Here is a 27562-nt window from a genome sequence, read left to right on the forward strand (position 1 = left end):
ACAGTTCTGCATATTTGCATCGTTTCGTGCATGTTGTCAGAGTGAGTGTGGATGCGTTTGCTGGTCGGCGTGTCTCGACGCGTGTCTTCCTGTGGACCCACGTGGATCCGCATGTAAAGCTGGGTTTGTGAGCGTGTGTTTGTGTTCTGCTGAGCTCGGAGTGTCAGGTAGATCACATCCAGACCCCGGGGAGTACTTACTCTTACACAGAGCTCTTTGCCTCATTGGTAGTTTATGTGCTGTAGCCAAGAGCTGTTAGCGCCAACTCAACCCACACACCGACCCACTCCTCATACCCCACCTGTACCTTCTACCACCAATAAAACACACAGCTCACACCTGCCTGATGTTTGTGCATGAATGATTAGACATATATGTGTGTGTGTGTGTTTGTGCCAAAGGTCTTTCAGCAGTTCTCTTTCAGGTCCAGCACTACTGAAGGTATGACCTAATAAACACTTCTGGCTGGAGCTGAAAGGCCTGAAGGGGAGAAATCGTCCATCCACTGATGGATTTATGATTTTCCTGACGCGCAAACTCTAATTCATGTGTGTTTATTCGAATACTGTTGCCTCGGGCTCCTTGGAAAATAAGACTGATTGTTGAAATTCATTTAAGAGCTTGCTGCATGACCAAACCTCTCTTTACACTTCAGTTAACTGCTATGTGACAGTGAAGATTTGCTTGTACGTTGAGGCCAGTTTGCATCTCGACAAGACAATTTGCAAATGCAATTAAAATGTCTTTAGGTTGGGGTGCATGGATGGCTCAGTGGGAGAGTTGGCGCCCCACGTACCGAGGCTCAGTCCTCTCCTGTTCATTGTCACTCTGTCTCTCAATAAAGGCAAAAATGGCCCCAAAAAAATAAATTATTTAGGTTAAGTTAACAAAATCATTTCAAACTCATATTCTGTTCTTGATGTTTTCTTGTGTTTTTTTTGTGTGTAAATCACAGCAAAGGGAATGGGCCCTCCATAATACCAAACATAATCAGGCTTTAATGACCTGAAAAGCTTAAAAACACAGAAGAAAAACATGAATTCACTATGCAGTCAGAACTCACCGTATCCAGTCTGGGACACCAGTTCAGCTGCTCCTCCGATGGGCTTGGTGAAAACCCCCACAATGCCTTTCCCCACTCCAGAGATGACCCCTTTGGCCTTGCTGCCAGCCGAGCTCTGCAGCTCCCAGTTCCTTTGGAAGTTCTGCATGGGCTGGTCCACGATGCCCGCTATTGCTCCTATAGGGGGAAAAAGGGTGTTCTCACTGATATGATTATTTGGACAAAATGTGAGACGCACAATTATAAAATACGAGACGCACAAAGAATTCAAGGCATCTTCTCAAGTCTCATTTGAGCAAGACATAAGTCCAAAGTGTCAGAATTGAGACTCAGACAGGAATTCAGACGAGCTTTTGCCCAACAGAAAATATCGGAGTATTATTTCTTGTATGACACATGTTGTCACAGACAGTGCTTATCAGGAGTTGTAATCCACTGTAACCCAGAGAGATGCGTGCAGCTGTTTGGTTTTAGGGACAATATGCTCTATGTGTCTAACTCAGATATACATCTATAGTTTTACTGCCGTCCGGGTGTTTATCGAACCCCTGCTATGCCGTCTCCGCCGCTGCTTCTCAGGCTTTCTGGAACTGTGCACACCACTGTGTGTTGGAAGTTATTCCAAATACTGGATAACTTTTGTGTGAGTGAGAAGACATTTGTATTGATGTCCATTGTTTCAGTAACTGGTGCCATTTCTCATCTAAAACTACTTATTTTGTGTTATTGCCAAATGACTGATAGTGAAAAAAGGAACATTCTAATATTTAACGAACAAGAATGTACAAAAATATTAGGGAAAGTGCTGCTATATTCCTGATTAGCAATGATGCGAAACCCTGATATATAATGATTCCACGAGATGCATTTGAGTGCGTGTGAATCCCCCACATACCGAGCAAGCTGATGCCGAGTCGGGACAGCCCCTGCCTCAGTCCGTCCCCGAGGCTCTCCGGCAGCTGGCGTCTCCACTCCTCCTGCCTGGTGTAGTGCTCTTCGTCCAGAGACAGGCGGTCCATGTTCCTGGCCAGACTCGTCGCCAAGTTGGTGATGGACGTCAGCGTGCCTGAACACAAAATCGACACGCTCATGCTCAAATGTTCAAATGTTTGCAGTCAGTGCTGTAAAACAGAGACCTTCAACAGGGGCTCCGCAGAGTTACTGCAGGGGCTCCCTACAATTATTTCATCCCAAACTTTTTTTCTTCCAAAAATGGAAATATTTCCAAAAATACACATTAAAAATGCATACAACCCAGATATAAATCTTGTTAAATGTTATGTTGTCAAATTGTGATGTCAATAGACTGTCAACAATTATTATTTAAATGACTTAGCCCTGTATAAATACATGGAACTAAAGGCTGCACTACATATTATTATTGGCCCGGTTTAATAAGCAACACTTTTATATGATATGCAATAGGGGACTATCAGCCAGGGGGGTCCTTGGCCTGAAGAACACTGCTGCAAAACAGAGAACAACATGACGAACAGCTACCTTTGGAGATGTGTTTGACGAAGGAGGTGGTCCCTCTGGACACCCCGCTGACGAAGGCTCCGGGGCCGCGTGTCAGACCCTCGTACGGCAGCCGGAAGAAGTCGGACACACCGTTACCGATGCTCCGCACCAGGCTGGCGGGGCTGCCCAGGATCTCCAAAGATCCCACCACCCAACCTGAGACAGGGCGACAACCACAGCACAGCTGTCAAATAAGATTAATCATCTTAATGATCAGCTCCCGCCCTGCCTGACCCTGAACAGGATAAGTGGTTACAGACGATGGATGGAAACCATCGTGATTAAATAATGTACTTTTTTTTACAGAATATTTTAGCATAAAGTTGCTTTCTGGCTTCAAGAAAAACTTGGACTGGAGGCAAATATTTAAATAAATAAACTTGAATTGTATTATTTTTGGAGGTAGCCACAATGGTGTTATAAGACACAATTTACAGAATTACATACTGTATAACACCACCGTAATGTTTACATTGCTAAAGTGGGGATTTTATTCTGCAGAAATACATCTGGAACACCTGCTCTTTGGAGGAACACAAGACCCCCGAGTAAACACTCACTATCGCCCAAAGTAGTTTAGATTGGCTCTCCTAATCTAAACCTTTTATTGAATAATTTACAATATGTTTGTACGTCATGATTATTTTCCCAGCATTGTGTTAATTCTTTTCACACACACACACATTCATGCACACACACTCCCACATGAAATCATGCATGCGCCACATGGATTTACAGCCTCCTACTATCTCACCTCATCTCTCTCATCCGAGCGCAGAGTCCCCTTCAGAGGGCACGGCTCATTGATATTTACGCGCTGACGATTCAATCTCAAGAATCAAATAGCCATTTTTCAAGACGCCGACCCCGCTCTGCTCTTATTCTCCGTCAATTCGCCCTTGAGCGATGGACTCTAATGGTAGGAAACCGACTCCAGCGGGGCAGAGTGGTCGTTTCTGCTTCACATGGTCTCCCAGTTGTGGTTTTGGTAAAGAAGAAAGTCCTGACAGGAGCCGATGTTTACAGGCCTGAGTCCTGCTTTGAAACGCACATAGTAAACTGTGCACTCCTTACAGTATCTAAAGTCTTTTGCATGTGTACGTGTGGGGATTTTACGCCTGTGGGTGTATCGTAATACCATACATCCTGATACTAATCAGTCCCAGAATGCAATGCTTCCCGCCGGTGCCCCCTCACTCCAACGCTGTCTCGGGAAGAGGAGAGCGAGGTGACGTGATGTGTTGAAATACGAGCAGAAATGAGGGCTCTAACGAGAGACAGCGGCAAGGAAGTGTTGGTCCAGAACGGTGATTTCTGATGTGGAAATGACCGACTTAAATCAGAACATGTGTGGAGGCTTTGACTAGACATGAGGACAACGCAGGGGAGAGGTACGCAGCCGTTATAGGGCCTGATAAGTCGGACTCTGCCCTCCACAGATTATCCGTAACGTACCGCCAGTCATCAGTCAAAGCGTAGGATGTATGAGAGGATCTAAATCTTTTTTTTTTGGGCTCCAGAGATTCTGATTTTGCTTCCTGGAGCTCTACAGTTTTGCTGTGAGCCCTTGGGTGCAATTAGTTCAAAACCTCAACTCAAGACATGGTGGGAAGTCTCACCTGTATTCCTGTCCACGTTTGCCTAAACTGAGTGGATTTGAGTGTGAGCCGATCTGAGACAGACTGTAAATCTGTGTCCCTGCAGTGTGAAGAATAATCCGCCTCGTGACCATTCAAGCTGGCTCGAAGGCCTGTTTGCTGTACGGCGTGATTGATGAATATGAGGCGTTTGAGAGAGAAAGAAGTGGTGCGCCTCCCTCCATCCACTTCCACCTACCGGCTCTGAAGAGGGCTCCGGCAGCGTAGTGCATGGCCAGAGCGTGGACCAGCTGTCTGGCCGTGGTGAACAGCGGCCCTCGCTCAAACAGGGAGAAGGAGAGTGGCGTGTGGTCTGAGGCGATGTACAACTTCAGGGAGGCGTGGATGCTGACCAACAGGTTGACCGGCTGGATGATCAACCTCTGCAGCCGCACCGGGCGGACCAACGCCTGCACCGACTGAAGCACCTGGAAGTGATTTACTAGCGTTAGTAGATATATTTTTAAGAACCTTTTATTCATTTTTCAACAGGGTTTCCTGACATATGACCTCAAATAAACAACACATATTATATATTATAAACATATTGAGATACACAGACAAGTTTCAAGGTAATAATAGCTGAATTATTACACACAGTATGATCTATCCCTGTCCAAATAAGTATTATTTAAGATAGTATGAAGGTGACAACATGGTTTTGTATGCGTATCAAACACGTCACCTCTCTTTATTAATTAAACACAGCTGCTAAATGAGCAGACCTCCCTCGTTGGCAAGCTCAAAATAATGAGGTCGGATGCCTCACCTGGATGTCTGGCCTGAGCTAAATGCACCTCTGTAGTAATAATGTAGTGAAAATGCAATGACGGAACCAGGAAAAAATGCAGCCTCATCAGTGCCTAAATAAAAACATCATGAGTCATGAGTGCTGCACCTGTTCAGGGAGGACGGGAGCTGTTCCAGACTCTCTACCGCCCCGGGTCTCTGTGGACGAGGCCATGGCACTGTCAGGGATGTAGGTGTGGAACAGGGTCTTAATGTAGTAAACAAAGGTGTCTTCGAGGTAGACTCTGGCAGGCTGGAGCTGGAAGGTGATCTGAGGATAGGACACAAAAAGCTGTTATGAAAACTGTTGATCAGGAGGGAATTTAGTCCTTTTTTAACGGTTCTCTTGCAAAAGAGATCTGAACTCTAATTAAATAAAGGTTGTAATAAACCAGAGGTGTCAAACGGACAGATATGTGTGTTCAAAAAGAGTCTGGTTAAAGTAGAAGTACTGATTCTAATTCTTTACTCAAGCAAAAGTGAAAAACTGGTATAAATAATCACCTTGAAGGACGTTTCTACTGGCTGTTTTTTGCAAGGCTAACGTAATCTCACATCATATTAATAAAAAAAAATAGAATGTCAAAAGTTGAAAAATAAATACTCAAGTACAGATACCCGAAAATTCTATTTAAGTTAATTATTTGTTCTTTAATTTCCACCTCTGTGAAATAGAAAGACAGAAGAATGACTGAAACCTCCTCTGCAGTGCATCTGTCCCCAGCCAGCGTCATCCTCAGCTGCAGGAAACATGAGCGTTTGAACTCCTCCAGGGCCTCGGGAGTCTCCGTGGGGTTGGCGTCGCTGCTCCACGAGCCCCCCGTCTCAGCGCCCCCTCTCTGGTCCTGGCACAGCAGCACGGGGAAGTGGAAACTGGCCCGGTTGTACAGCTGGTTGTCGACCTGCAGGCTGGAGCAGTAGACCTCGATCAGAGAGGCGTCGCGCGTCAGAGCGGAGATGGGCGCTGCCGCGTCGGGGTCGACCGCTAGCTCCGGGGGCAGGGAGGCGGGCGGGGCCGGGGCCAGGGTGAGGAGCAGCTTGGTCAACGTGAGTCTGAGCAGCTCCACCGATCCAGAGGGATTAGTGATGTCATCGCTCAACACCACACTGGCTTCATTGAGGAGGACTCTGACGGACAGTTTAGGAGACCTGAAAATCAAACAGGAGTTAGTTTTTCATTGATGCATGTCTAGTGATCATTTAGACGGCCATGCTGCCCTTTATTACTGTCTAGAAGAAAACATCTCCATCTCAGACATTAGTAGGCGTGTTGTGACTCAGACTCATTCAACGCTGATTCATGTTCTGTTTCATGCATTTCCTACCGCCGGCACAAAGATCATTGTCTGACGTTATTTGTTTACATTTACCCAATACGTGATTATATTAATTTCCTGTCCTGCCAAAATGAAAAAGCGGCTATGTGTTGATGTAATGGAATAAAGCTGTAATACCATGTTCTACTGTATTAATTTCCCCCGTGACAACACAAGACGCTTTTATTGCCCTCCTGTGGTGCAAAATGATGCCTGTTTCTTCATGTCTGGAGTCGAGGAGCGACTGCTGCATGAAAAACATGGCTGTTAATGATAATCATAAAGCAATCCGAAGTAGAACACAATAAAAGGCACATGGGTAAGATACCTTGAGGTTAGGAAGAACAACATACGCGGGGAGATTTTTATGGCTCAAATATGTAGGCAGCATAAAACAACAACAATAAAAGCACTGCCTGTGCACACGTACCTGCTGTGCTGGTTGATGAGAGCGTCCACGCTGCCCTCTGGTGCTAGAGACAGAACCAGGGTGCCTTTCTCATACATCACATCCATGTAGAGGCAGCCAAAACCTGGCAGGAACACCACCTGGCAACACAAAACAGACCCGTGGTGAGATCTATACACGTAGATATACTCTCACCCCAAATACACTTTGAGGAGGTAACTCTAGCCGTCCACAGATTCATAGCCCAGCGCTCTTTACACCGTTCTTTAACCTCCAACACTCCAGGTTGAGAACGATCAGCCCCCCTCATGTGACGAAGAGGAAGCAGACCCCCGCCGAACGCCTCGCTGAGCAGCCATAACAAGTCCCAACCTTTGACCTCTCACCCCTACCACACAGGTCAGAGGCAGACCTCACAGTAACCAGAGATACGCCGCCTCCACCTTCACCCCAACCTGCAGCCGGCTAGACACAACACCAAACATTACACGCACTGCTCCGTAACATCTGGCTCACCCCCACACACTGCAACACTGACCAAACTGAAAACAGTGGCCGGCTCGCCACTTCACCTCCGCCATGGAACCTGGGATGTTGTGGTTGGCATGCGCTTTAACCACTCGGCTACCACGGCGCTCCCATAACATGACATTTTAACACTAAGATAAAGCATATTGCATATTGTCATATGTCTTTTTCCTAATATAAAGCGACGTTTGGGCTGTCGTCATGTTTCTTTCTGTTATAAGTCAGTTAATACGATGGGGCTATTCAGCATGACAACCTGCAGCTCCACCGTCTGCAGTACCTGTAGGGAGATTAGGGTCACTCTTTAATGTAATCTGCAGAATTTAAGAAAGTAAGCTCTCATAACGAACACTTTTGTGTATAATCTTATCTAAAATAATGTATATTCCTTCAGTAACTCATTACAGTCAAAGGTAAATATATTGTTGAGAGGCGTGAAATCCCCTCACACCTGAGACGACATCCTGAAACCAGACCATACCTGCGTGCCGGGGCAGTTGATATCTACGGGGTCAGTCCAGTCGGTGGAGCCGTGGTCTGAGGTGGTTTTCAGCAGCAGTGCGGGCAGTGTTTCTTTCTGCCTGCAGTCTGGGAAACTGGAAAAGTGGTGGTAGAGCTCGTGGTGCAGCGAGCAATTAGCAGGCAGAAGACGGCAGAAAATCTCAGTCCTTGGAGTTTCTATTTGAAAATAGGAGGAGAATGTACACAAAATAGTATTAAAATAGTATACTAGTAGTAGTATGGGAGAGGGGAATGACCTTCCCTACCTTTGACAGTTTCCCTTAGCAGCAGTGGGATGGGACACTTGTTGTGGATCAGCAGCCGAGGACAGGGGTCTTCGTTCAGGATGACGTATGTCACCCCGAGGTGCTCCTGATATGTCAGTACTATGCCTCTGCAAAAAAGACAAATCAAAACAAGGCCGTAAATTAAGTGCCCGCAGACAGCTCGCATCCCAGCCCCTTCTAACCACACGCAGATAAGAGCTCACACACCCAGCGACACGTCAAACGTCCCGTTACCACTGTGTCCGTCTGCAAACCTCTGGGATGCGTCCACGGGCAGAGCCTTAACCGAAGCCAGGCCGTGTGTTTCTATTTATGTGTGCGTGATTGGCTCCACACATGTTACATTATATCACAGTCAATGAGAGCCAAGTAGTTCTGTTAATTGAAAGATGAAGTCGCTTTTTTTTAATCGGGCTGAAACAGGCTGTGAGGAATCAAAGAGCGAAAGATAGTAACTAAGACAAATAAAATGAAGACATAAGAAGGACTTAAAGGGATCGATTGCACAAGGCGAGCAGAGAGGCTGACAGTGGAAACGTTGAGGGCATTTCTGCTTTTGCTTCATCTGCAGTATTTAACAAGCTGTGACCAGCAACAGGGCTTTATGTCTGGTGCCAGCCGGGGTTCGGTGCCCTGCTCTAAATGGACTGTCACAGCCAGCACCTCGCCAACGCTCCGCTTCACCCACCTGCTGCTCGGCCCACCCGCGGAGCCCGGTTCCCCGGGAACAGACAGACTTTGCCTTGGGAAGTCTGGTCGGATGGGAGCTGGGAGGCTCCACGCTGCAGCTCCGACGCCGCCGTCGTGCCTGGGCAATAGGCTGAAGAGCATGTGCTTGAGCGGCAGAGGGAACTCCACCGCCGCCTGGACGCCGGTTTGGAGGAGGTCCCAGCATGGCACGGAGCAGGGTTTGGCCGGGGTCGACTCCTCAGAGGGAGCCAGGCTGAACGGGGCCGTCTCTGCTATCTCACAGGCCTTCAGACAGGACGTGAAGGAAAAAGGGAAGGAATGGAAAAGAAAAGGGGATGAAGAGAGGGAGAGAAAGAAAGAAAGAAAAGCAGTGGGAAAGTAAAAGGGCGATGAAGAAAAACAAAAGCATAAATGACGGCAGAGAGGAGACAAACATGGTTTTATGGGAGCGATGAAAGCGAGTTCGAATGAAGAAGTGGACAGAAAGTTGCATCAAAAGAGGATATGAGATAGGACATGAAGGAGAGGGAGAGAGCAAAGAAGATGCAAGTGATTACAACAAAAGACACATAGTAAAACCACATTGTTATTGTACTCTCTTCTCTCTCCCACTGAGCTTAGTGCTAAATTGGTAGCAGAGAAGCCCTGCTGCGCCGGTTTAGCAGCCAGTGAGCAGCGAGTAGTGGAGGACTACAGGGATTAGGCACTAAGCATGATGAATAGAGCAACTAGAAAGGCATTCCTCGCCTTGTTTGTGGTCTGTGTTATTGTTAAGCCCTTCGGCCGCTATTTCGTTTTTTTTTTTTAAAGCGCTCTGAAAAAAAAAAAAAGGGTTTTCAGTCAATTAGTGGCAACTGGCAAGCTCTGCCATCCTTCTTTAAGAGGATCTGAAGGCTCGTTAAATGACATCACTGCATTGTTGCACTCTTTGGGGACAAGCAGCAGATGAAAGCGAGAGGAGGAAAAACCTGCATCCAATTCTGGGTGTTTGTCTAATGTCCCAATGAAGTGCCATTGCCACATGATGAAAACAGTGGAGGGAGAGAGGAGGAGGAGGAGGAGGAGGAGGAGGAGGAAGGGGGGGGGGCATGATCTGATGGAAAACGGGTTGCTGTGTCCGAGCAATGTGCATATGTGTGGTAGCTCTGGGGTGGATGCGTGTGAGTAATGTGCATAGGGAATATACTGTATGTGTGAAGTTGCAGAGACTTCAGCGGGACAGGAAAGACACGATGCAGGGGCCGAACACATACATGGAAACACGCGGGCCTTCTGGTTATGAGGTAGCAGTGAGGAAATTAAGCTGCGGGCCCAGAATTTACACTATTTCACTGTGTTGGAGGGAGCTGGTGAAGCCGGTGGGGACTTGGAGACTGGGCAGGTGTTGTGATGTATGAAATATTATTAGCCTAGCGTAGTCTGAAATGTCTCATACGTTCTAGCGCCCTGCCAGCACAAGCAGTTGGAACTGTTTGAGCGAAGGTGGTGAAAAGCACATACGTAAATATTCGTTTGTGCATTTCAGATTTTTTTTAAATTTTTTTTTTTACGACGAACAAAAATAACCCAGAGTTGACGCGACTGACATGATTTCATCCGGGAAGCACTGGCGAACTCTTGGGAAGCGTCCGCTGAGTCACACTGAGGTTTTACCTATCGCACGCTTGTGTGGCTGTTAGATTGAAAGCAGAGCGTGATCCGGAGAAAACCCGTCACTTCGGTGCACGGCGAGAGCAGGGGGGGGCGTTCAAGACGACTAACCTGGTCGTCGGTTCCCAGCGGACGCTCAGCCAGCAGAGGCCTGCACCGGATCATGAACGGAGTGTTGTTGACGAGTATCGTTCTGTCCTCTATCTGCAGGATCTGGATGCCGTGTCTCACCACAGACGACACGCAGAACTGACACAGCTGCAGAGGGAACAACGGACACAGTGTCGTCAGCCATAAATCATACACGCAGCTGTATTATTAGAGGGAATCTGGGTATCAGCCTTGTGGTGAGATCCGGAGCTGATTCGATTTTGATTGTTCGTCAAACAATCACTCAGATAACGTCTGCTTTGACACTTTCGGTAATTTAAGGGAGTACCGGTGACTGTTTCCTCACCTTCTGTCGTCCAGGGAAGGCACCGAGGGTGATGTTGGCCTCCACATATCCCTCCTCATCCAGGGTGACCACCTCGGAGCCCGACCCCTCCTTCCATCGAGGAGATGTCAGGTCGTGGACCAGTTTTAGTGCGGTGGACTTGTGGACGGTGTTAGTGTGGGCCCAGTAGATCCCAATCTGGAAGGCTTCCTGGACGGTGGGGGACAAGAGAGAAAGAAACATGGAGAGGGCGAGGAGGAAATCACATCTATGCCAGTCTTGTCAAACAAACTCTACTATTAAAACGGACTGTGTTTGATTGCATTCTGGAAAACGGCCTCATGCCGGGGTCAGCTGTGGCTACATTAGCGACAGCTCAGCGCAGCAGTGTCCGTGTTCCCTGCATGGCATTTTCATACAGTCCTGGATCTGAGGAGTGTATAACTCCCATCGCACTCTGGCTTTGTGAGAGAACGTAATTAAAGTGTCCCACAGATGCTGGAATGACACACTGATTGTTCGACTGGCTCTGCAGCCTGCAGCACCATGAAACATGCCGATCAAACGGCAGCCTTCGCCCATAAACCTGTCAGCTCTGAAGGCATCTCAGCGGAGACCGACTCTTCCCTTCACTTGTCGTGCCATGATAAACAGCAGGGCTCTATGGAAACAATGCTTTATTTGATCTATTTCACAGGCTTTTCAACATTTACAACTTTTTATATTGTTCCTTTCAGCTGAACCTCATCAGCACTTGTTCTTTGATAAGCTCAGCGCTGGGCGAGTGGTAGAACGATCATGTGTTCGGGCGTGTTATGCACAGGGGCAAAATCATCTGCAGACCTCTGCTTCTGATCTCAGAAGCCAGCGAGGAGACGTGCCTACAGTAAACGGTGACAGAGCTTGGCTGCAGATAAAGACTCAGGCGGGGAAGATCGTTGTAATGCAGCTTTGGTGAATGGTGTTGTGCTTATTAGTCATGATGAGGGAAGAGCTGGTCTCACACAAAAAAGGCCGACTTCCAGGGCTTGGTCTGAGGACAAAATGGATCTGCTGTGAAATAGGAACATCAGTGAAGATCACGCGATGACTACAATTAGGAAAGTATACAGAATCAATACTTTTGCTAATACTTAACTATTAATCTAATGAGAAATATTCATGCAATATTACTCATTTGATGTAGAAAAAGGTGAATGTAAATGTAAAAAATGAGCAAAACTAGAATAAACGCCTTGTGGTTGTATGTTTCCTGGTGCTGTTCACGTCCATGTCTGGCCGACGTCTATGTGAAATGGTCATAATTAGCAATATATTCTGAGTTATATCCCAAAAACATTTTTGAACTTGAAGGGAATTTTAACAAATTCCCTCGGGGCGTTCCTGAGATATCACAGGAGTTGGATGGTCATGGGGTGACAGCGGCCTAGACTTCCAAAATCCAATCAGTTCCTCCTTCAGCGTAGGTGGACGTTTGTGCCAAGTTTAAAACATTTTTTTTATCTGCGGACGTTCCTGAGATACCGCATCCACAACAATGGCCCCGCGCGGATGGACGACAACATAATGCCCCGGGACACGGCTGTCTGCGGCACGAAGGCATAAAAAAAATGTAAGTGGTGTAAGAAAATCAAGAACAGACTTTTTACACATGAAGTTCAGTTGACTTGTCATGAGGAGCACTACTCAGCCTGGGAAACAGTTGCATATTGTCTTCTGTGGCCATGGAGGGACATCATTATCTTGATTTGGGCTTGAAGGCTACAAGTTATTAACAGAAATGCCTTCAAATGAAGGGGTTCGGAGGGGAAGTCGATGGAAAGTCTTGGCTTTTGCAGCCTCGATTTTCATTTTTCATTTATTATAATCGCTCTTACAGGATACATACACTGTGTTTGACACCCTACCTTAAAGTTGGGCGGCACAATGACCTTGCCCGCTGGTATCTGCAGGACGATGGTCTCGCCCTCAAAAAGCCAAAGGTCCCATTGAGAGTGGTTGGCCAGCAGGGCCCAAGGCAACAGCTCCACCAGCAGAGTGTTGAGACCGGCCTTCCAGCTGGATAATTTAACCTGCATGGGACTGTCCCACTGGGCAAGAGGCTCCAGCACCGACCTGTGGGGAAAGAACACACTGTTATAAAAAAACCACCATAGCACAGTGGAATTAGATTCCACTTGAATAACACTGATTCAATCAAACAGGCAGAAAGAGTGGGCGATTTGAGTGATGCTCAACTCTATCCAGGGGGCTAAACCTTACAGACAAGCAGGCAGACACGCTGAACACATTTCTACTTTTCTTCTTTCTCATTTAGGCCACGACAGTAAGGCTACGGGCGTACGGGTTCTAATGACACACACATATAAACACACAGCTACCTGTAATGCACTGCTGACAAACAACCATTATCGTGTGCTTGGTAATAAAACTCATTTACGCTCAATTACGAAAGTGTAAGGATATAATTGGCCCCGTCTACTCGTGGAATCCAACCATGTAACGTGTTTTACACACTCTGCCAAATATAGAACAGCACTGAAAAGCGTCGTATATAAACAAACAATTGTTATACTATGCAGACCATTAACACACCGACTGCCAGTCAGGCTAAACAAATACATAGAAAAAGAAAGAAAGTCTGCAGTCTCGTTACGCAATAGAAAACAGATAGAGAGAACAGATGACAGGGGCATCTGGGAACACACATGGGCAGACAGACAGACAGACAGACAGACACAACCATTTCCCCACCAATCCACTGACAACAGCAGTCGTTTCACGGTAATCGTGGTCTTGTGAACCCTAAACAGAACAGAGCCAAACAAACAGTTCTCTCAGACTCGACTCTGAAGTTCAGAGCCATTAGAGGCGACCCAGTCTTCCCTCTCCCTCAGGGCCGCCTCCTCTCTACTCAAACTACCAACCTGCACTCTCAAACTTGTCAAAGTCCCCGCTGTGAAATGGGACTTAAAAAAAAAAAGCACCGACGATAGCTTTTCTTAACCACTCACTGTTTGTGTGCTCCAACGGGGACGTTGACCTCGAGGCTGAGGGCAACAAAGTGCAGGGCTAATAAATCACATTACAGCGCTCGCAAAAAAAAAAAAAAAAAGGTAATTGAAAGAAATGCGCTCAGCGGCTTCTGTCAAGACCTGCCAACTCCGGAGCTGAGGGGTTTTAGATGTGTGAATTTTGAGACGCACACTGCTCCGAAACCCACAGACACAGCCTGCAGCCCGAGCTTATACCCCAAACCCCAACCACTACAAGATGTTTGTTTAATGACTGCGGAGGTGCCTCTCTTCTATTCAGAAATCCAACGCAGAAAGAAAAATAACTTTTACCACGTTCAACTTCCCGTGCCCCTTCAAGTCCCAACATTTACGCACTCCTTTCCAGCGAGTTCAGTTGGTTTGGTTTTCCCGGCTGCGCCAGGGAGACTCAACCCCTCTTTCTAAACAGCAAACTGCATCACCATTATCAACATTAAGGAATAATAAACAAATTAAACTGTGGCTTTGGCTTGCTGTCCAGATTCTGAGTGTGTTTACAGATAGCAATCAGTGCTATTAATCCTCTAATGGCATTTTTTTTCTCCTCTTTTTTGCTCATACTATTTTCCCTCCAACGTAAAGTAGCAGATTTCTTGGTTTCAGACAAACTACCATTGATAGGAAATGAGCCCGGACTCTTTTTTTTTGTCTGGCAGGGGAAAGAGAGGCCTGACGGAGAGAAACCAGACAAACCTCCAGATAGAAGCCCCTCACTGTGTGTGTGTGTGTGACGTTTAAAGGTGAGCGATGTGTATGGCGGTGTGGGTTTGCAACACTGGCTGGGCAACAGTCTGTGTGTTTGAGTATGTATAGAGTGCAGAGAGAGAGACCCGGGGCAACCGCAGGGACACATATGGACCACATGTCCAGTAGATCCCCTGGGACTCCTTTTAACTCGGTGCCTGTGGGAGAGCTACGTCTTTTTTCCCCCCGCTGCTATCAACATGTGATTGCTTTGTGACAAAAGATGATTCCCAGAGTGACACATGTGGATAGATCCACATGTGCGCTGCCCCGATTGTGTATTTACCCTCATGCGAGGGCCACATATACACACACACACACACACATCTATACAGGGTGCACACTGTACGCTCTTGCAAAGCTGTGCCAACTTTTAACTGGATGCAAGGCCCTGTGACTAGTGTGAGAAAGTGGGACCGTGAAAGAGTGACAGCCTTAAGCTCCCGGCCTGTGGGGACGACTTCTAATGCATGGCTCTGCACTGTCTTTGCAGTTAACGGTTTTATTATGTGAACAAAGAGTCAGCAATAAAGAAAAGCCTCCCTCATTAAAGGGTTCGCTTGCACAACTCCGTGCTTTGAGGAGGAAAGCTGCATCGAAGCCGACTATTAGAGAACTCACTCTGGTGGGTCTCAATGAAATTTGCGTTATGAAATCTAACAGCGAAGGTTCAACGCTCGATGGTTAATAAAGATGTTGACTAATTACAAAGGCTCATCAGGTGCTGGTTTGGTTGTGAATATGGCTCATAACTTGTCATTATTATTACCACCTTATTAACCCACCCAGGTGCTTATGAGTGCACTTTTTTGAATGTAATTTTCTTATAAAAAGACGATCAACAACTTAATGTAGTACCTGTCAGTATTGTTGGTGGTGTAGGGCCACGGCGGCCCAGTGGAGGACTTCGGACCATAGAAGTCAGCCAGGATGTGGTCCAGGTTGTCCTCGTTTCCGTTCTTGTTGACGATCTGCTTGATCAGGCTGGTGGAGATCGGGACGGCACAGTGGGAAGCGTCTTCATCCTCCCTGAAAGACGGAGCACACGTCGATATAGATTCCCCTTTTTAACGAGACAAACGTGACGCATGTGCAGCATGTCTCCCTGGGGAACCGTTACTGATTTCTGCTCATGTACATTCTCAGTGATTCTCAGAGATGAGCTATATCTTTACCCAACAATCTGCAGGTCCTCCTGCCAAGCAGGCACAGTACCAGCTGATTTCACTTATCTTTGATTACGTCCTCCTCGGATGGTGTGATAAGTGATTGCTTGAAATGAAAACCTACGTACTGGTGGGGTCATAAAGGCACATGGTTGGGAACCACTGCTGGATATTTTGTCAGCAAAATCTGGTTTTGGAAGCATGTTTACTTATCCTACGCCAGAAACAATTCAAACGTGTGCGTGTTTTTTTTTATTCCACTATTGAACAAGACATCTCTTGACAGCGGCAGACTATTCCTATTGTTCTGTTGAGAATAATTAAAGTGACCTCCATCTACACTCTGCTTTTGCCCCGAAACGTCGATGAATCTGCCTTTTTGTTTTGGATTTTTCCTTCCTTGACATGCAGTCTTGTCTTACAAACACTAATTCACAAAGATCATAGGAAAAGCTTAACAGCAGTAAATAATCCTATTGGATACCTCAACCCCAGACACTGGTCGATTATGGCTTTGTAACAAAAAGAGACCAAGACAAAAAAAAAAACACTGTAATAGCTTCTTCTCTTTCTCTGGGCTGCATCCAGTTCCACTTGGCTGAAGCAAAGCGGCCCCCTTACCCCGGAGCAGAAGTTTATTAATAGTGCTCATTGTGCTATAAAAAGGAACACAGGGGCTATTGCTTATGGATCTGGGGTAAGACAGAGGATGTTGACAAGGTGTTGACAGGAAGCTTTTCATCCAAAGCGGTTCCTGAGGGGGGGTGGGGGGGGGAGAGAACTGGAAGAGGCTTCTGATTGTAACCCTCAGCTTTCTAATGTGGTGGCCAATACGAGGAGAGCAGGACATAACAGTTCTGGTTAAGACTTGTCTGTGTCTCTTGTGTCGCCGACCGCAGCTCCGCTCTCTACCTCGTCCATTAGAGCCCACAACTATGTGTAATTACAGGAAGGAAAGACGAGCTGTTGACCAGCGAACACTGGAGATTGGATCCATCCTGGAGGGTTTTGGGGGGGTGTGTCTGCGTGCATGTGTTACATGTGTGTGTGTGAGCGAAGGTACGTTTACAATCGTGGCTTGTAGTGTGTGTTTTTTGAGGATGGAGAGGGATGGATTGAGTCGGGGATTGTAAACACAAGTTGTGGTCGCAAACCAGAAAGACAAGACACGTAGTTGTTTCTGAGCTTGCTTATTTGCACCAAAATAAAAAGGGATTTATCTCCAGCAACAAGGGGCCAAATATATTCCCAGTCACTGTATGGCCGCTGTGGTTCCTTAATGGCAGCTGGAATCAAAACAAACTTTGTGACCAGATATCTAAACACACAACGGTTACAGCATAAAAAAAAATAAATAAAAAAAATCTCTCAAGGGGAGTCAATTACACTCGACGTTTACTCTGTTTACTCAAATCGCCACTCGTCGCTACCAAACGGGGTGATGTGCCTTTCATGGATTTGCATAAAACAACACAGATTACAGATATATAGATAGAACATACAGTAGGAGCAACAACAACAAACAACACAGCATGTACATGTGGTAGTTATTTCCCCCCTGGGGCCACACATACAGAAACATAAGCACTCGTGTCACCGACAGACACTTCGGGCTAAAGCGCCTCTTATTGATATGTTGTGACATGTGAGTTACCATGGCGATGCTCTAACATGGGCACATTTTTTCACACGACTGATTCGGCTCCGCGGCCCCCCCGACATGACAAACTGCATAAAGAGCTGTCTCTTACAAGAGCACACGGACAATATGAGAACGTGTGAACACGCACTGACAAACTGGGGCCGAGCGACGGGCGTAGTGGTGATGTATGTGACAGACTCTGCCCATGATGAAGTGGTGGCTGTCACACTTACACTGGCACGCGCACAACTAAGACAACGACGGACACAGACCACACATACATGGGAGGACACATGTGCGCATACACTCCTCGTCAACCCACAGAAACACACACAATCCAAACACATAGGCAATAAGGGGCTGAGAAACCTGCTCTCTGTTCGGGCCTGTATCTAGATGAGGTGTAATTATGGTCCAACCTGACATGTTGGAATTGGAGCAGTGTCTCAGCTTCTGCCAAGCTGGCTTCCTGTTCCCTCAAAATGTGCCTGGATTCCCCTGGATCGTGTCTCTGTGTTGGCTCACAGAAATCAGAATGTGGTGTGAAAGAATCTTAAGTAAGTGTCTCTCCATCTTTGTTATATTGAGGCATAAAAAAAAAAGAAAAGAAAAGAAAAACCCCATTATAGAAGACCAGAGTCAGACTGTAGCAGCATGAGCTGGTTGCTGATGACATAATATAACACTGGACTCAAAGAACTGAAATGCCTGTGAATTTTCCTGCTGATTGGCAACCGCCTCGGTCACGAGGAACGGAACAAGGTGTCACATCGACGTTTTTGGACTTGGTGAGATCGTTTTTTTTATACACCTCGGATATGTTGTCTTTACCGGTGTTTATTGCAAATGTTGGGCAATACTATCTACATGATGGTGTCTTTACCTGGCCTGGAAAGTGAGGTGGTGGGTGAGGTCGGCCTCAGTGTTCAAAAGGGGCTCCTGGTGGCCCTCGCCATGCACCAGTTGGCTCTCCCTCAGTCCTAGACTCCTCTTCTCTATGTGGACGGTTACTGGATCTGGCAAGTGGCTCCTCATGACAAACAGTGGACTGAAAACCACCTGAAAAATGGGGATAGATGTCATCAGTGAGGCTACACACACTACAGACTGTACAGAATCACACTGGAAAGGATAGTTAGGTGATGTGATAGTTAGGTGATGTTCAGTAACTCAGCTGCCACGAATCCTTATGAAGTTTCTCATTTCCGTTAGAAGTCCGGATCAACCAAGTAAAAGAGTTCGCTGCTCTGTGATCAGTATGTCAAATCACATCAATGAAGTGAAAAGTAATTTTCTAAGTTTTGCCTTCACACAGTGTTGTGGGTATGTAATGCTTTGGTGTTCCTGAGCAGAGGACTGCCCATTACTCACAAACCCCAACAGTATGAGAAACGTCCCATTGGACCGAAAGTTCATTTGTTCAACAGCCCGAAAACAAAGGTCCATTGTTCTGAAAATACACCCCCTCGCAAGTTGGGTCATGACAGTTCCATAGTAGAAAAAACAAACATTGCCACTGGGAAGGTCCGATGACATCATTCTGCATAATAATTAGCCATGTGCTTCTGCTGGTTGCAGGGAGCGCTTGTAGTTTTGGAGCAGTGGGCGTTTGTTTTTGGGCTTTCGGTCAAAGGGGGTCATATTTCGGACAATTGAGGATTCAAAATCATGGCCTGCCTGAAGAATGGCATGTTCTGTAATAATCAATAACTTCTATAAATGCTTTCACGACCTGACTAGAGAAAACTAAACATATAGTCACAGCAGATAGAGCATCAGAAAAAGAAAAACCAACATGGAAATGTGCACGTATGTAGGGATACTCACCACTCTCTGCTGCATGTGAGAGCCAGGTTCAATAGTGATGAGAGTGCACCAAACATACAGCAAAGAACCACTGGAGCAAGGCACCTGAAAAGAGACAGTCTGTTATTGACAAGTCCATGTCTGACTGTACCTGGACTGGGATAAAAGGAAAGTTATTGATCGAGGACACTCAAGGGCAATTGGATGTTTTTGTTTGTGGTCACAGTGATAAAATATGAATATTTGACGACTTTAACGCCTTTGCTGCCTTTTATTCACTGACAGAATGTTTATTGCTTCCATCAGTAACGCATTATCATGTTTTGTCCTAAAAAACGTCGTTTCTTGGCTTCTTCCAGTAGTTAAAAGTTAAGTCTCCCTAAAGCCCTGCAACACAATATCATGGCCGAGGCGACTGACAACTGCTAGTGCCAGATAAATAGGCCATTACAGGCAGTTAAATCTTAGCAAGATTTAAACACTGAGAATGTGCCCACCGAAGGCGGAGCGCTCTTAATGTGTCACTGGTGTTTGTCCCATTCACTCCCCGCTCCTCATTAAAGTCTTGGGATGCCAAGGCACATTACAAGTGGCCTAGTTTATGACAGAATGGGGACTTCGTGTGCTGGTGGGGACAGCAGAGCGGAGCAAAGACACAGAGCTGACATTCACTTTTAATAGAGCGGGCCGTGCAACACGGCTTTGTTGGGATGAGGTGGGGAAACTTTGGAAAACAGATACCGAATAGGCCTGATCCACCGCAGAACAAGGTCGGGATGACCTCCCCGTAGGTTGTCAAAGTGAAAGGAAGATGTTGAAAATGAGAGTTAGGGAGGAGGAAGGTGGGATGCGAGGAAGAGGAGTTACATCAGATGGATGACTGATACAGTTAATCAGGAGACGGATGAGAGAAGAGAGGGGGGAACAGGTGGACGAGCTGAATGCCAGAGGATGAAGATAACAAAGGAGAGGAGTTAACGTCGGCAAGATGGATGAGCGAGCCAGCGTGTGAAATATCTGGAGACAGACAGCGATAGAGACATCTAAGGACCGAGCTACTAGTCCATGCTCTCATTCTTAGCCAACCCTCCATATGTGTAATGAACGGCCGATCTGAGGAGGGGAGATAACAGCGGAGGTTGGAGTGGAGTCAGAGATGTTCAGCCCCGCACACAGAAGCCGGAGCCGTGGAAACTAGCTAGCTGTTAACAGCATGGGGCTCATGAAGGAAGGAAACCAAAAAGAGAGGGACAATCAAAGACAGGGAAGGAGAAAAAGAAACACAGAACAAGAGGGAGAACAGCAGGGAAAAGGAGTGATTGTCTGGATCTAATCCAGCAGTGAGAAAGTGCCTTCAAAGCCTTCCCCGTGCCCACATATCAGCTAGCGTTTCCTGTCTATGGTTAGCGTTGTTATGAGAGAGCACAAACTGTATTTTCAGCCTCTCGACATGGTTGGGTTATGGGTTGGAGGGCCTTTGTAAGCTAATCTGAGGGGAAGATCTCAATCTGTTCCTAACTGTGAGTAGCAGCGAGGCGCTGTGCACCGTGGCCACCCAGGAGGAGAGGATCCGGCCACAGTTGGTGGTCCAGTCGCCAGCTCCAAACCTGAGTGCGGCCGGTTGTGTGCTTGGGATGTGGGCGTCTGTGTCTCTGTACGTTTTTGATATCAAACATGTCTTTTTTTAACAGAAATAATGTATTTAATAACAGTAAAGAACATTCTGACAGACCTTAAGGGAACCGCTTCCTTGTGTCTAGATCACGTAGTGTTTGTGTTTCTGTACCTGTACAACAGAGCTGCCGTTGCCCTTCTCCCTCCTCTCCAGCTGGACGTCCTGGGACCAGTCCTCATCTCCCCTGGCCCTCACGCACAGCTCCGTCATCTCAGCGTCCTCCAGCACGTAGGACGCCAACTTGGCCCCGGCCTCCAGGCAGTCGCAGTGCTCTCTGACCACCGTCTGACTGTCGGGCCCCACGTAGTGCTGCACCACCCGCAGCTCAATGTCCTGAGTCAGGTAGCTGCACATCACCTGCCGCCCGCAGATTATTACCTGGGGAGAATCGACACAATTAATATACAGTAATTCATCTTGTCTGCAATAGGAGGAGGTTATATACAGAGACGTCCTGCTGCCTGTGATCTTATAATGTCCTTAAAGGAAGATGTTTTCAACACTCCTTTTCAGCTCTAGATCTATGTTTTTGTTGACCGTTATAAGATTCCACTTCAGCTCATTAATTACTTTAAATGGCAAAAAAACGAGGTATAGCGTGTGTGAGAACGAGGTTACGTTGGGGAGAAATGGGGATGCATAATATATATTTCAGCAATGGTGGGGAAAGTCATCATCCATCAAATCTTCACCACTGAAAGGTCAACGATGCTGTGAAATGCAACCCAACTTTGAGCTTTATGTGTTTTATCCAGCCGGGAAGCAAAAAGACAAACAAGACCCGTTAGTCGGAGTTATGTAAGCCATTCATGCAACTTTTGGGTCTGCGGTCTTTGGAATTATGTATTTTCACAGCCTTATAATTCAACAGCTATACGACAGAATGCAACTTTCCTCACTTGCAAAATATTTTTAAAATTATTAACCCAATATGTGTAATTCACTGAAAAATTCAAATGTGAGCAAACTATTTTTTTTACCTCTCTGTTTGATTACTGTACATACTGTACAGAAACAAGGTCTCAGGGTGGTCCACCGGAAGGTTCCGGACTTGGCCTCCCTACGTCTGTATTTATGGACACAAATGCACCGAGCCAAGCCACAGCCACCAGGGAGCTCTCATCCGGGACTGACGCATCTAATTGTGCTCAGAATGGATCGCTTCCACCACTCTGAGTGTGTGTTTGTGTCCGTATGTGCGTGCGCTACGGGTGTGCACAGGTTGTGGCACTGACAATGACCTCGGAAGGTTAATATCTTGGCACCGAATGAGGGAAATCTCTCCATCGATCATCACGTTAGATCCATTCCCACACACACACACACACAGGGATTTTTTTTTTTAAACAGCAGACAACATGAGGTGCCAATATAAATGGTTAAGAGGCTGTCACAACAAAAGGGCTTAGCTCGACATAGAAGAACAGTACAGCAGTATGTGACACTTAATCCCCCCTTTCCCTTAAAAGAAAAACAAGAGGAGCGATGCTCACGCAGGCGGGGGCCAATCTCCTCTGTAGTGGCAGCCACTGTCCCACTCTGAGGATTTGTGCTGTGAATTGGATGTGACCAACACTCATACCCTATCATTGGATGCAATGGGAACAAGATGTAAACAGAGTCTGGGACAGACTGGGGGGAAGGAATGCCAGGGGTCGAGTCTGTTTTGTCTGGAGGACGAGAGGGAGACTTGCGCGACACTTGACACTGTTTGCATAACAAAGTTTCACCGCCGTAATCCGACGGCATCTTGGCATTTTCAGGAATACGACCGCTCGGCCTCGTATTTGTGGGAAAACACGACTCACCACTGTCCTTGCTGTAAAAAAGGGGAACGTGGCTGGTTTATGATTTCCTGTGATCTTCTCTGCGGATTGACGGTGCACATTGTGTTTTCGGGTGGCTTCAAGTTCATAAGCCATTGTTTTAGTGCTATAAAACCGATTATGAAAACTGACAAAAAACAGAATACAGTGCCAGCATTCTTGGTTTTTGTTGAAAACTGGACCCCGTTTATTGCTGTGGTGTAAGTTCACCACAAATATACTCAATTAAAGAGTATTGCCAGCATTGTGAGTCTTTTTTCCGTGGATTTATTTTGTAAATGAAATCCTGGTTGAGAAACCCTCATCGCTGTCTCTCCTTTCATTGCCTAAACTAACTATGGTTAGATAAATCATTATTCTGCTTAACCTTGATGCTTATTTATGCAATCTAAGAACTTTTTGTATACAAGATTATTGTTACCAGGAAATACAAAACATGAAGTTTATGACACTGGATCAAACTCCATCTAGTGATGAAGCCAGGAAATACAAAATCTAGATTTTTTTTCTCAAAGTTTATACTGAAGATGTTTTCCCATCCCAATGAAAACATGACTCAAACAGACTCTACCTGTTTCTGGACGCCGTTGAGCTGCACCACCTTGATGATGAGTGAAGCTGTGCGTCCTTTGTACTGAATGGTCCTCAGCAGAGTCCCTACGTTGTCCACGCTGAAGGCCTCTGACCAGCGCCAGTTCCCCCATCCCTCGATGCAGATGTGCAACAGCTGCAGGACACACACACACACACACACACACACACACACACACACATGCAGACAGAGACACCAGACATCAGAGGTTAGTCTTCTTGCCCCTTATTTATCCCTGAGCAAAAGGCAAGTAAACAGCAAGATTCTTTGTTTAGAAGATTTGGGTCGGGAGAAAAAAGGGAGACAACAAAGTTCCTGTTTACTGGTGCTGAACAGACCTGCTGCTGCTGCTGCTGGAGGAAGAAATGGAAGGCCGCACACACAATAAACAGGCTGGTGGAAAACAGCTGATGTGGAAGCTCATTACGGCTGCATGTGTGTGTGTGTGTGTGTGGTTGGAAGTGGAAGGCTCTGTTCTCCACACGTCTAAATAAGAGGCAAACAGCTTGGCTCTCAATCTTTTCAGCTCCGTATCCATCACTTCGATGTGGAGCACATCCATGTGTGTGGCTGGGTGTAAACACACGGATCCAGGAGGACGGCAATAAACAGACACTGTCCCAACGTTTGACATCCAAACAACTTTACAATGGTGACATTTTTCCACACAATTCCTTGTATTTTGGGCCACAACAGCATCTCTAAGATAACGACGTCTGTATCTGCAGACCGGTGATGCTTTCTTCATCACGCAATAGTGCAAAACGCTGTTTTACACGTGTTTTACCCATTTTTAATCAATACAGTTTGTCCCATATTTCCAAAATGCCTTGAACGCAGCAGCGACCCTACATGCAGCTTTTCCCCCTCCATCCAAATCCACACACAACATGCAGGACAAGGGCAATGCGGACTGGAATGTCAGTCCAGGCATTCAGCACATCTGTGCTACAGTGGTCATACAGGACAAGGAAACTCATTTGTCAAAACAATGTGGACGTTGTCACGAGAGTATGGTCACAATACAGGAGCAGAGCCATGAATACGTGGGGAGATCTAAGGCCTTCTCATCTCCCGAGGCAGCGTGGCTGACCTTCCATCTAACTGAACTCTCTGTGTGTCGGCCCTGCCGGCTAACCGCGACTTCAAACTGGCAACGGTCAGAGAGGGAGGACGTGAGAAAGACAAAGAATGCATGTGAACGAGAGGGTCTAGAAGGACAGGGGAGACTGGGGGGGGGGGGGGATCAACCCCAGAGGAGTTGCAACGAGAGTGAAACGCTGAAAAGCGTTTTTGAAGATTTACACTTTGACTCGTCGCCTCATCGTGCCGAACAGTTAGCCAATCTGACTCAAGAAAAACAAATTACGCCCGAGGTCAAAGGGCGCGGGGGACCCTGGTCAGGACCTATGTTTCTCTCCGCTGCAGTCTTTCCTCACCGTTTGAAGGCAGATTTCTTTACAAAAACATTCTTAATCAAAGCCTGAGTTCCCTTTCTTCCAGATCATCCCTTCTCCCTGTCGGCTGAGTGGAAATGACATAATTTCTCAGATCTTGAGCTCAGTGGACGCGCTCACGGGGGAAAGTGGCAGGGTGGTGTAAACAGCCGGGTGGCAGAGGTTAAGGTTAAGCCTAAGGGTGGAGAACGACTCCATGATTCCCTAAACCAGCACTGTGATCAAGACCAGTCAAGATCATGGTGGTTTGAGGAAAAATAACTGTAATGTTGCTGCAGAAACCTTATAATTTGCATCCAACTTCAAAAATCTTCCTTCGCTTGCTAATCTCAGCTCCTGTCTTCATGAGTTTGAGTGGAAACGCATCGGTGCTAATTATGGTGGAACCGTCGGCGTGGTGAAGCCGCTCCGCCGTGCCTCAGCACCATCTGTGAGGACCAATTTGTTATTTCAACACTTCTCCCTCCTTTAACCGCCCCCCCCCTCCCTCCGCTCGCTGTGGCTCAACTTGACCTTTAAGGGAGAAGTCATAATAATGTCTCTGTTCAGGCTTCAAACAGCCAACGCCGCTCTTGTTTGAATTCATCACCGCTCTGACCCGAGCGGTGGAAGGAAAATAAAAACAGCGGTGACACAAATGAACTGGACACGTAGGATAACAAGAATGAATAATAAGGAGCTGTTTGCGTCTTTGTGATGGATTAAGGCCCCGGCCTTACACTAACAATGTTCAACTGACCGGACAACTTGGACAATAGCAATGGCTTTGGAGGAAGATGAGGCTTGCCCATATGTCCCATGCAGACATTCGCTTTACTCAACATATGATTCATGATAAGCGTGTTTCACATGTCCGTGCTGTCGGTTCTTTCTCTGCAAAGAGTGTTTGTTTTTAATCTGTTTATCTCCACGAGTTGACGGTTAGTTGCTGCTCTGTTTGCCGTGCCAAGTGTTCCGGGAGCGTGCCAAATGCCCCCCCCCAACATTTCGGGAATCGTGGAGAGCGTTTTCCTCGGAGGAAACTCATTGTTGTCTGGACTTGGGACACGATTTATTTTCAAACTTTACTTTTCAACCCAAGAAATCTCCATCACACCACACATATACCTGCATTATGATGAATCGCTACCATCACCGCCTTGTGGTTGCACGCCTCCGCCAACAAATCTCGTCGCATTTTACATCCTTTGGCCACACTCAGAAAAAAATCCATCACTTTGTTTTTATCTTATTAGACATTCATATGATGTTGTCATAATTTGCATTAAATCCTGACACCTGAGGTGACCTTTGACAACCAAATCAGTTCATCTTTGAGTCCGAGGTTCAAGGAGTTCACAAGATACCACAAAAACGGGCCGCCCTTGACCTTTACCCACCAAAAAAACGTATTCACAAGAGCACGGACCAGACAGACAGACGTACGGACAACCTGCAAACAAAGTGATTCACCACTTTCCGTAGAACTGTTTTCATTGTGTCAAACTCCAACACGCCTGTTGGTGCGCAGAAGAAACTGTGTGTAATAATGAATCAATACCACAAGCTTGCTGTGCACATAAGCACGGAGGAATTCTGTGTTTCAACACTCTGATGCTGGTTGCACAAAATGTTACCGGTGGATCTGCCGCGCGTCATTATGTCGAGGTGTTATGTAACAGGGGTGACTGTGGCTCAGCTGGTAGAGCGGGTTGGCCAATGTTCGGAGGGTCGGCGGTCCGATCCCCGCCCTTATCACTGTGTCATACCACCACCGGTATGTGTGTGAATGAATGGAACCTGGAACCCTGTCAGAGTGCTTTGAGTCTCCTGGTGGGGAAAAGGTACCATACAAATCCAATCCATTATTATTATTATTATTATTATTATTATTATTATTATTATTATTATTATTATTATTAACAGACAGTGAAAAGTGACTTGTAGCAACTTTAAATAGAGCAAGACTTCAGTTTTTCTAATTGCAAGATGATGATACGCTCCAATAGCCTAACATGAGAGTAAAGCTGCCAGCATGCCAAGGTGACAAACAACTGGAATGCAATAAGTGATGTCCAAAAATGTGAATATGGATATCATTAAAAAGGCCACCAGAGACTTTGATAAACATGTGGATTATAATGCCCTACGCAATCACTCTGTGATTCTGTTACTCTGTTACTATCCTGAGAAAAACAACATTTTGAGCAAAACCAGCCTTCACCTTCTAATCTCAGATGCTAAATAAGTTTTTTATCTCACTTCCAAATAAATCCCCTAAAAAAACTCCCACACTCACCCTAAGACACTGGCGTGGACTTCTTTGTCCAAAACCAACGAAGAACCCATCTGTCATATTATGATATTACCCAAGTTTGGTATTGAGTGTGAAAGAAATGTGAAATCTCAATCTCTCCTCATTTCCCTTAAATCCCAGAGGGGAGATTGTGATTATGGCTGGCCGATGGCGGACGTGTAACTTCCAGCACATTGCTGGGCTCCGGCCTCGGTACCGGAATGATCTGCATGGGGATTGTTAAACTGAGTAATTGCATGGAACCACACAGAGCATTTTCATTCTGTGACTGCATTCTCTGTTATCTGTTGCTGCTGCTAGCGAGCGGGATTTGACCAGGGTCATAGCATACTGTTGCTTTTCCAACTTTGCAACTTTGGCCACAAGCTCTGATGTTAACAAAATAAAAGCACTCATCCAAATTCTTGACCAACGGCATTGACGTATCAATCGAACGTTTTACGCAAACATATTTTCCACTCGGTAATATAATCAA

At 46.4% G+C, this 27562-nt stretch overlaps 2 protein-coding genes across 3 annotated transcripts in view; one reads left to right on the forward strand and one right to left on the reverse strand.

Annotated features, from left to right (window-relative positions):
• The window catches only part of LOC311024283 (polyadenylate-binding protein 1A), a 477590-nt gene that overhangs the window by 78820 nt on the left and 371208 nt on the right, over positions 1 to 27562 (forward strand). The gene's annotated exons all lie outside the window — the stretch shown is intronic.
• The window catches only part of vps13b (vacuolar protein sorting 13 homolog B), a 317809-nt gene that overhangs the window by 7225 nt on the left and 283022 nt on the right, over positions 1 to 27562 (reverse strand). For both annotated transcript variants that reach the window (XM_084026605.1, XM_084026606.1), the window contains exons 47-64: positions 23314 to 23469; positions 21028 to 21294; positions 19263 to 19346; positions 18319 to 18494; positions 15486 to 15656; positions 12735 to 12942; positions 10849 to 11037; positions 10503 to 10649; positions 8740 to 9026; positions 8031 to 8158; positions 7745 to 7941; positions 6757 to 6875; positions 5709 to 6159; positions 5120 to 5281; positions 4421 to 4649; positions 2564 to 2740; positions 1959 to 2129; positions 1064 to 1240 (exon numbers count right to left, since the gene is read on the reverse strand). In XM_084026605.1, coding sequence (XP_083882731.1) covers positions 1064 to 1240; positions 1959 to 2129; positions 2564 to 2740; positions 4421 to 4649; positions 5120 to 5281; positions 5709 to 6159; positions 6757 to 6875; positions 7745 to 7941; positions 8031 to 8158; positions 8740 to 9026; positions 10503 to 10649; positions 10849 to 11037; positions 12735 to 12942; positions 15486 to 15656; positions 18319 to 18494; positions 19263 to 19346; positions 21028 to 21294; positions 23314 to 23469 — 3496 coding nt within the window. The remainder of the gene's footprint in view (positions 1 to 1063; positions 1241 to 1958; positions 2130 to 2563; positions 2741 to 4420; positions 4650 to 5119; positions 5282 to 5708; positions 6160 to 6756; positions 6876 to 7744; positions 7942 to 8030; positions 8159 to 8739; positions 9027 to 10502; positions 10650 to 10848; positions 11038 to 12734; positions 12943 to 15485; positions 15657 to 18318; positions 18495 to 19262; positions 19347 to 21027; positions 21295 to 23313; positions 23470 to 27562) is intronic.

Source organism: Eutrigla gurnardus, assembly GCF_963514095.1.
Source record: "Eutrigla gurnardus genome assembly, chromosome: 14".
Classification (NCBI taxonomy): Eukaryota; Metazoa; Chordata; class Actinopteri; order Perciformes; family Triglidae; genus Eutrigla; species Eutrigla gurnardus.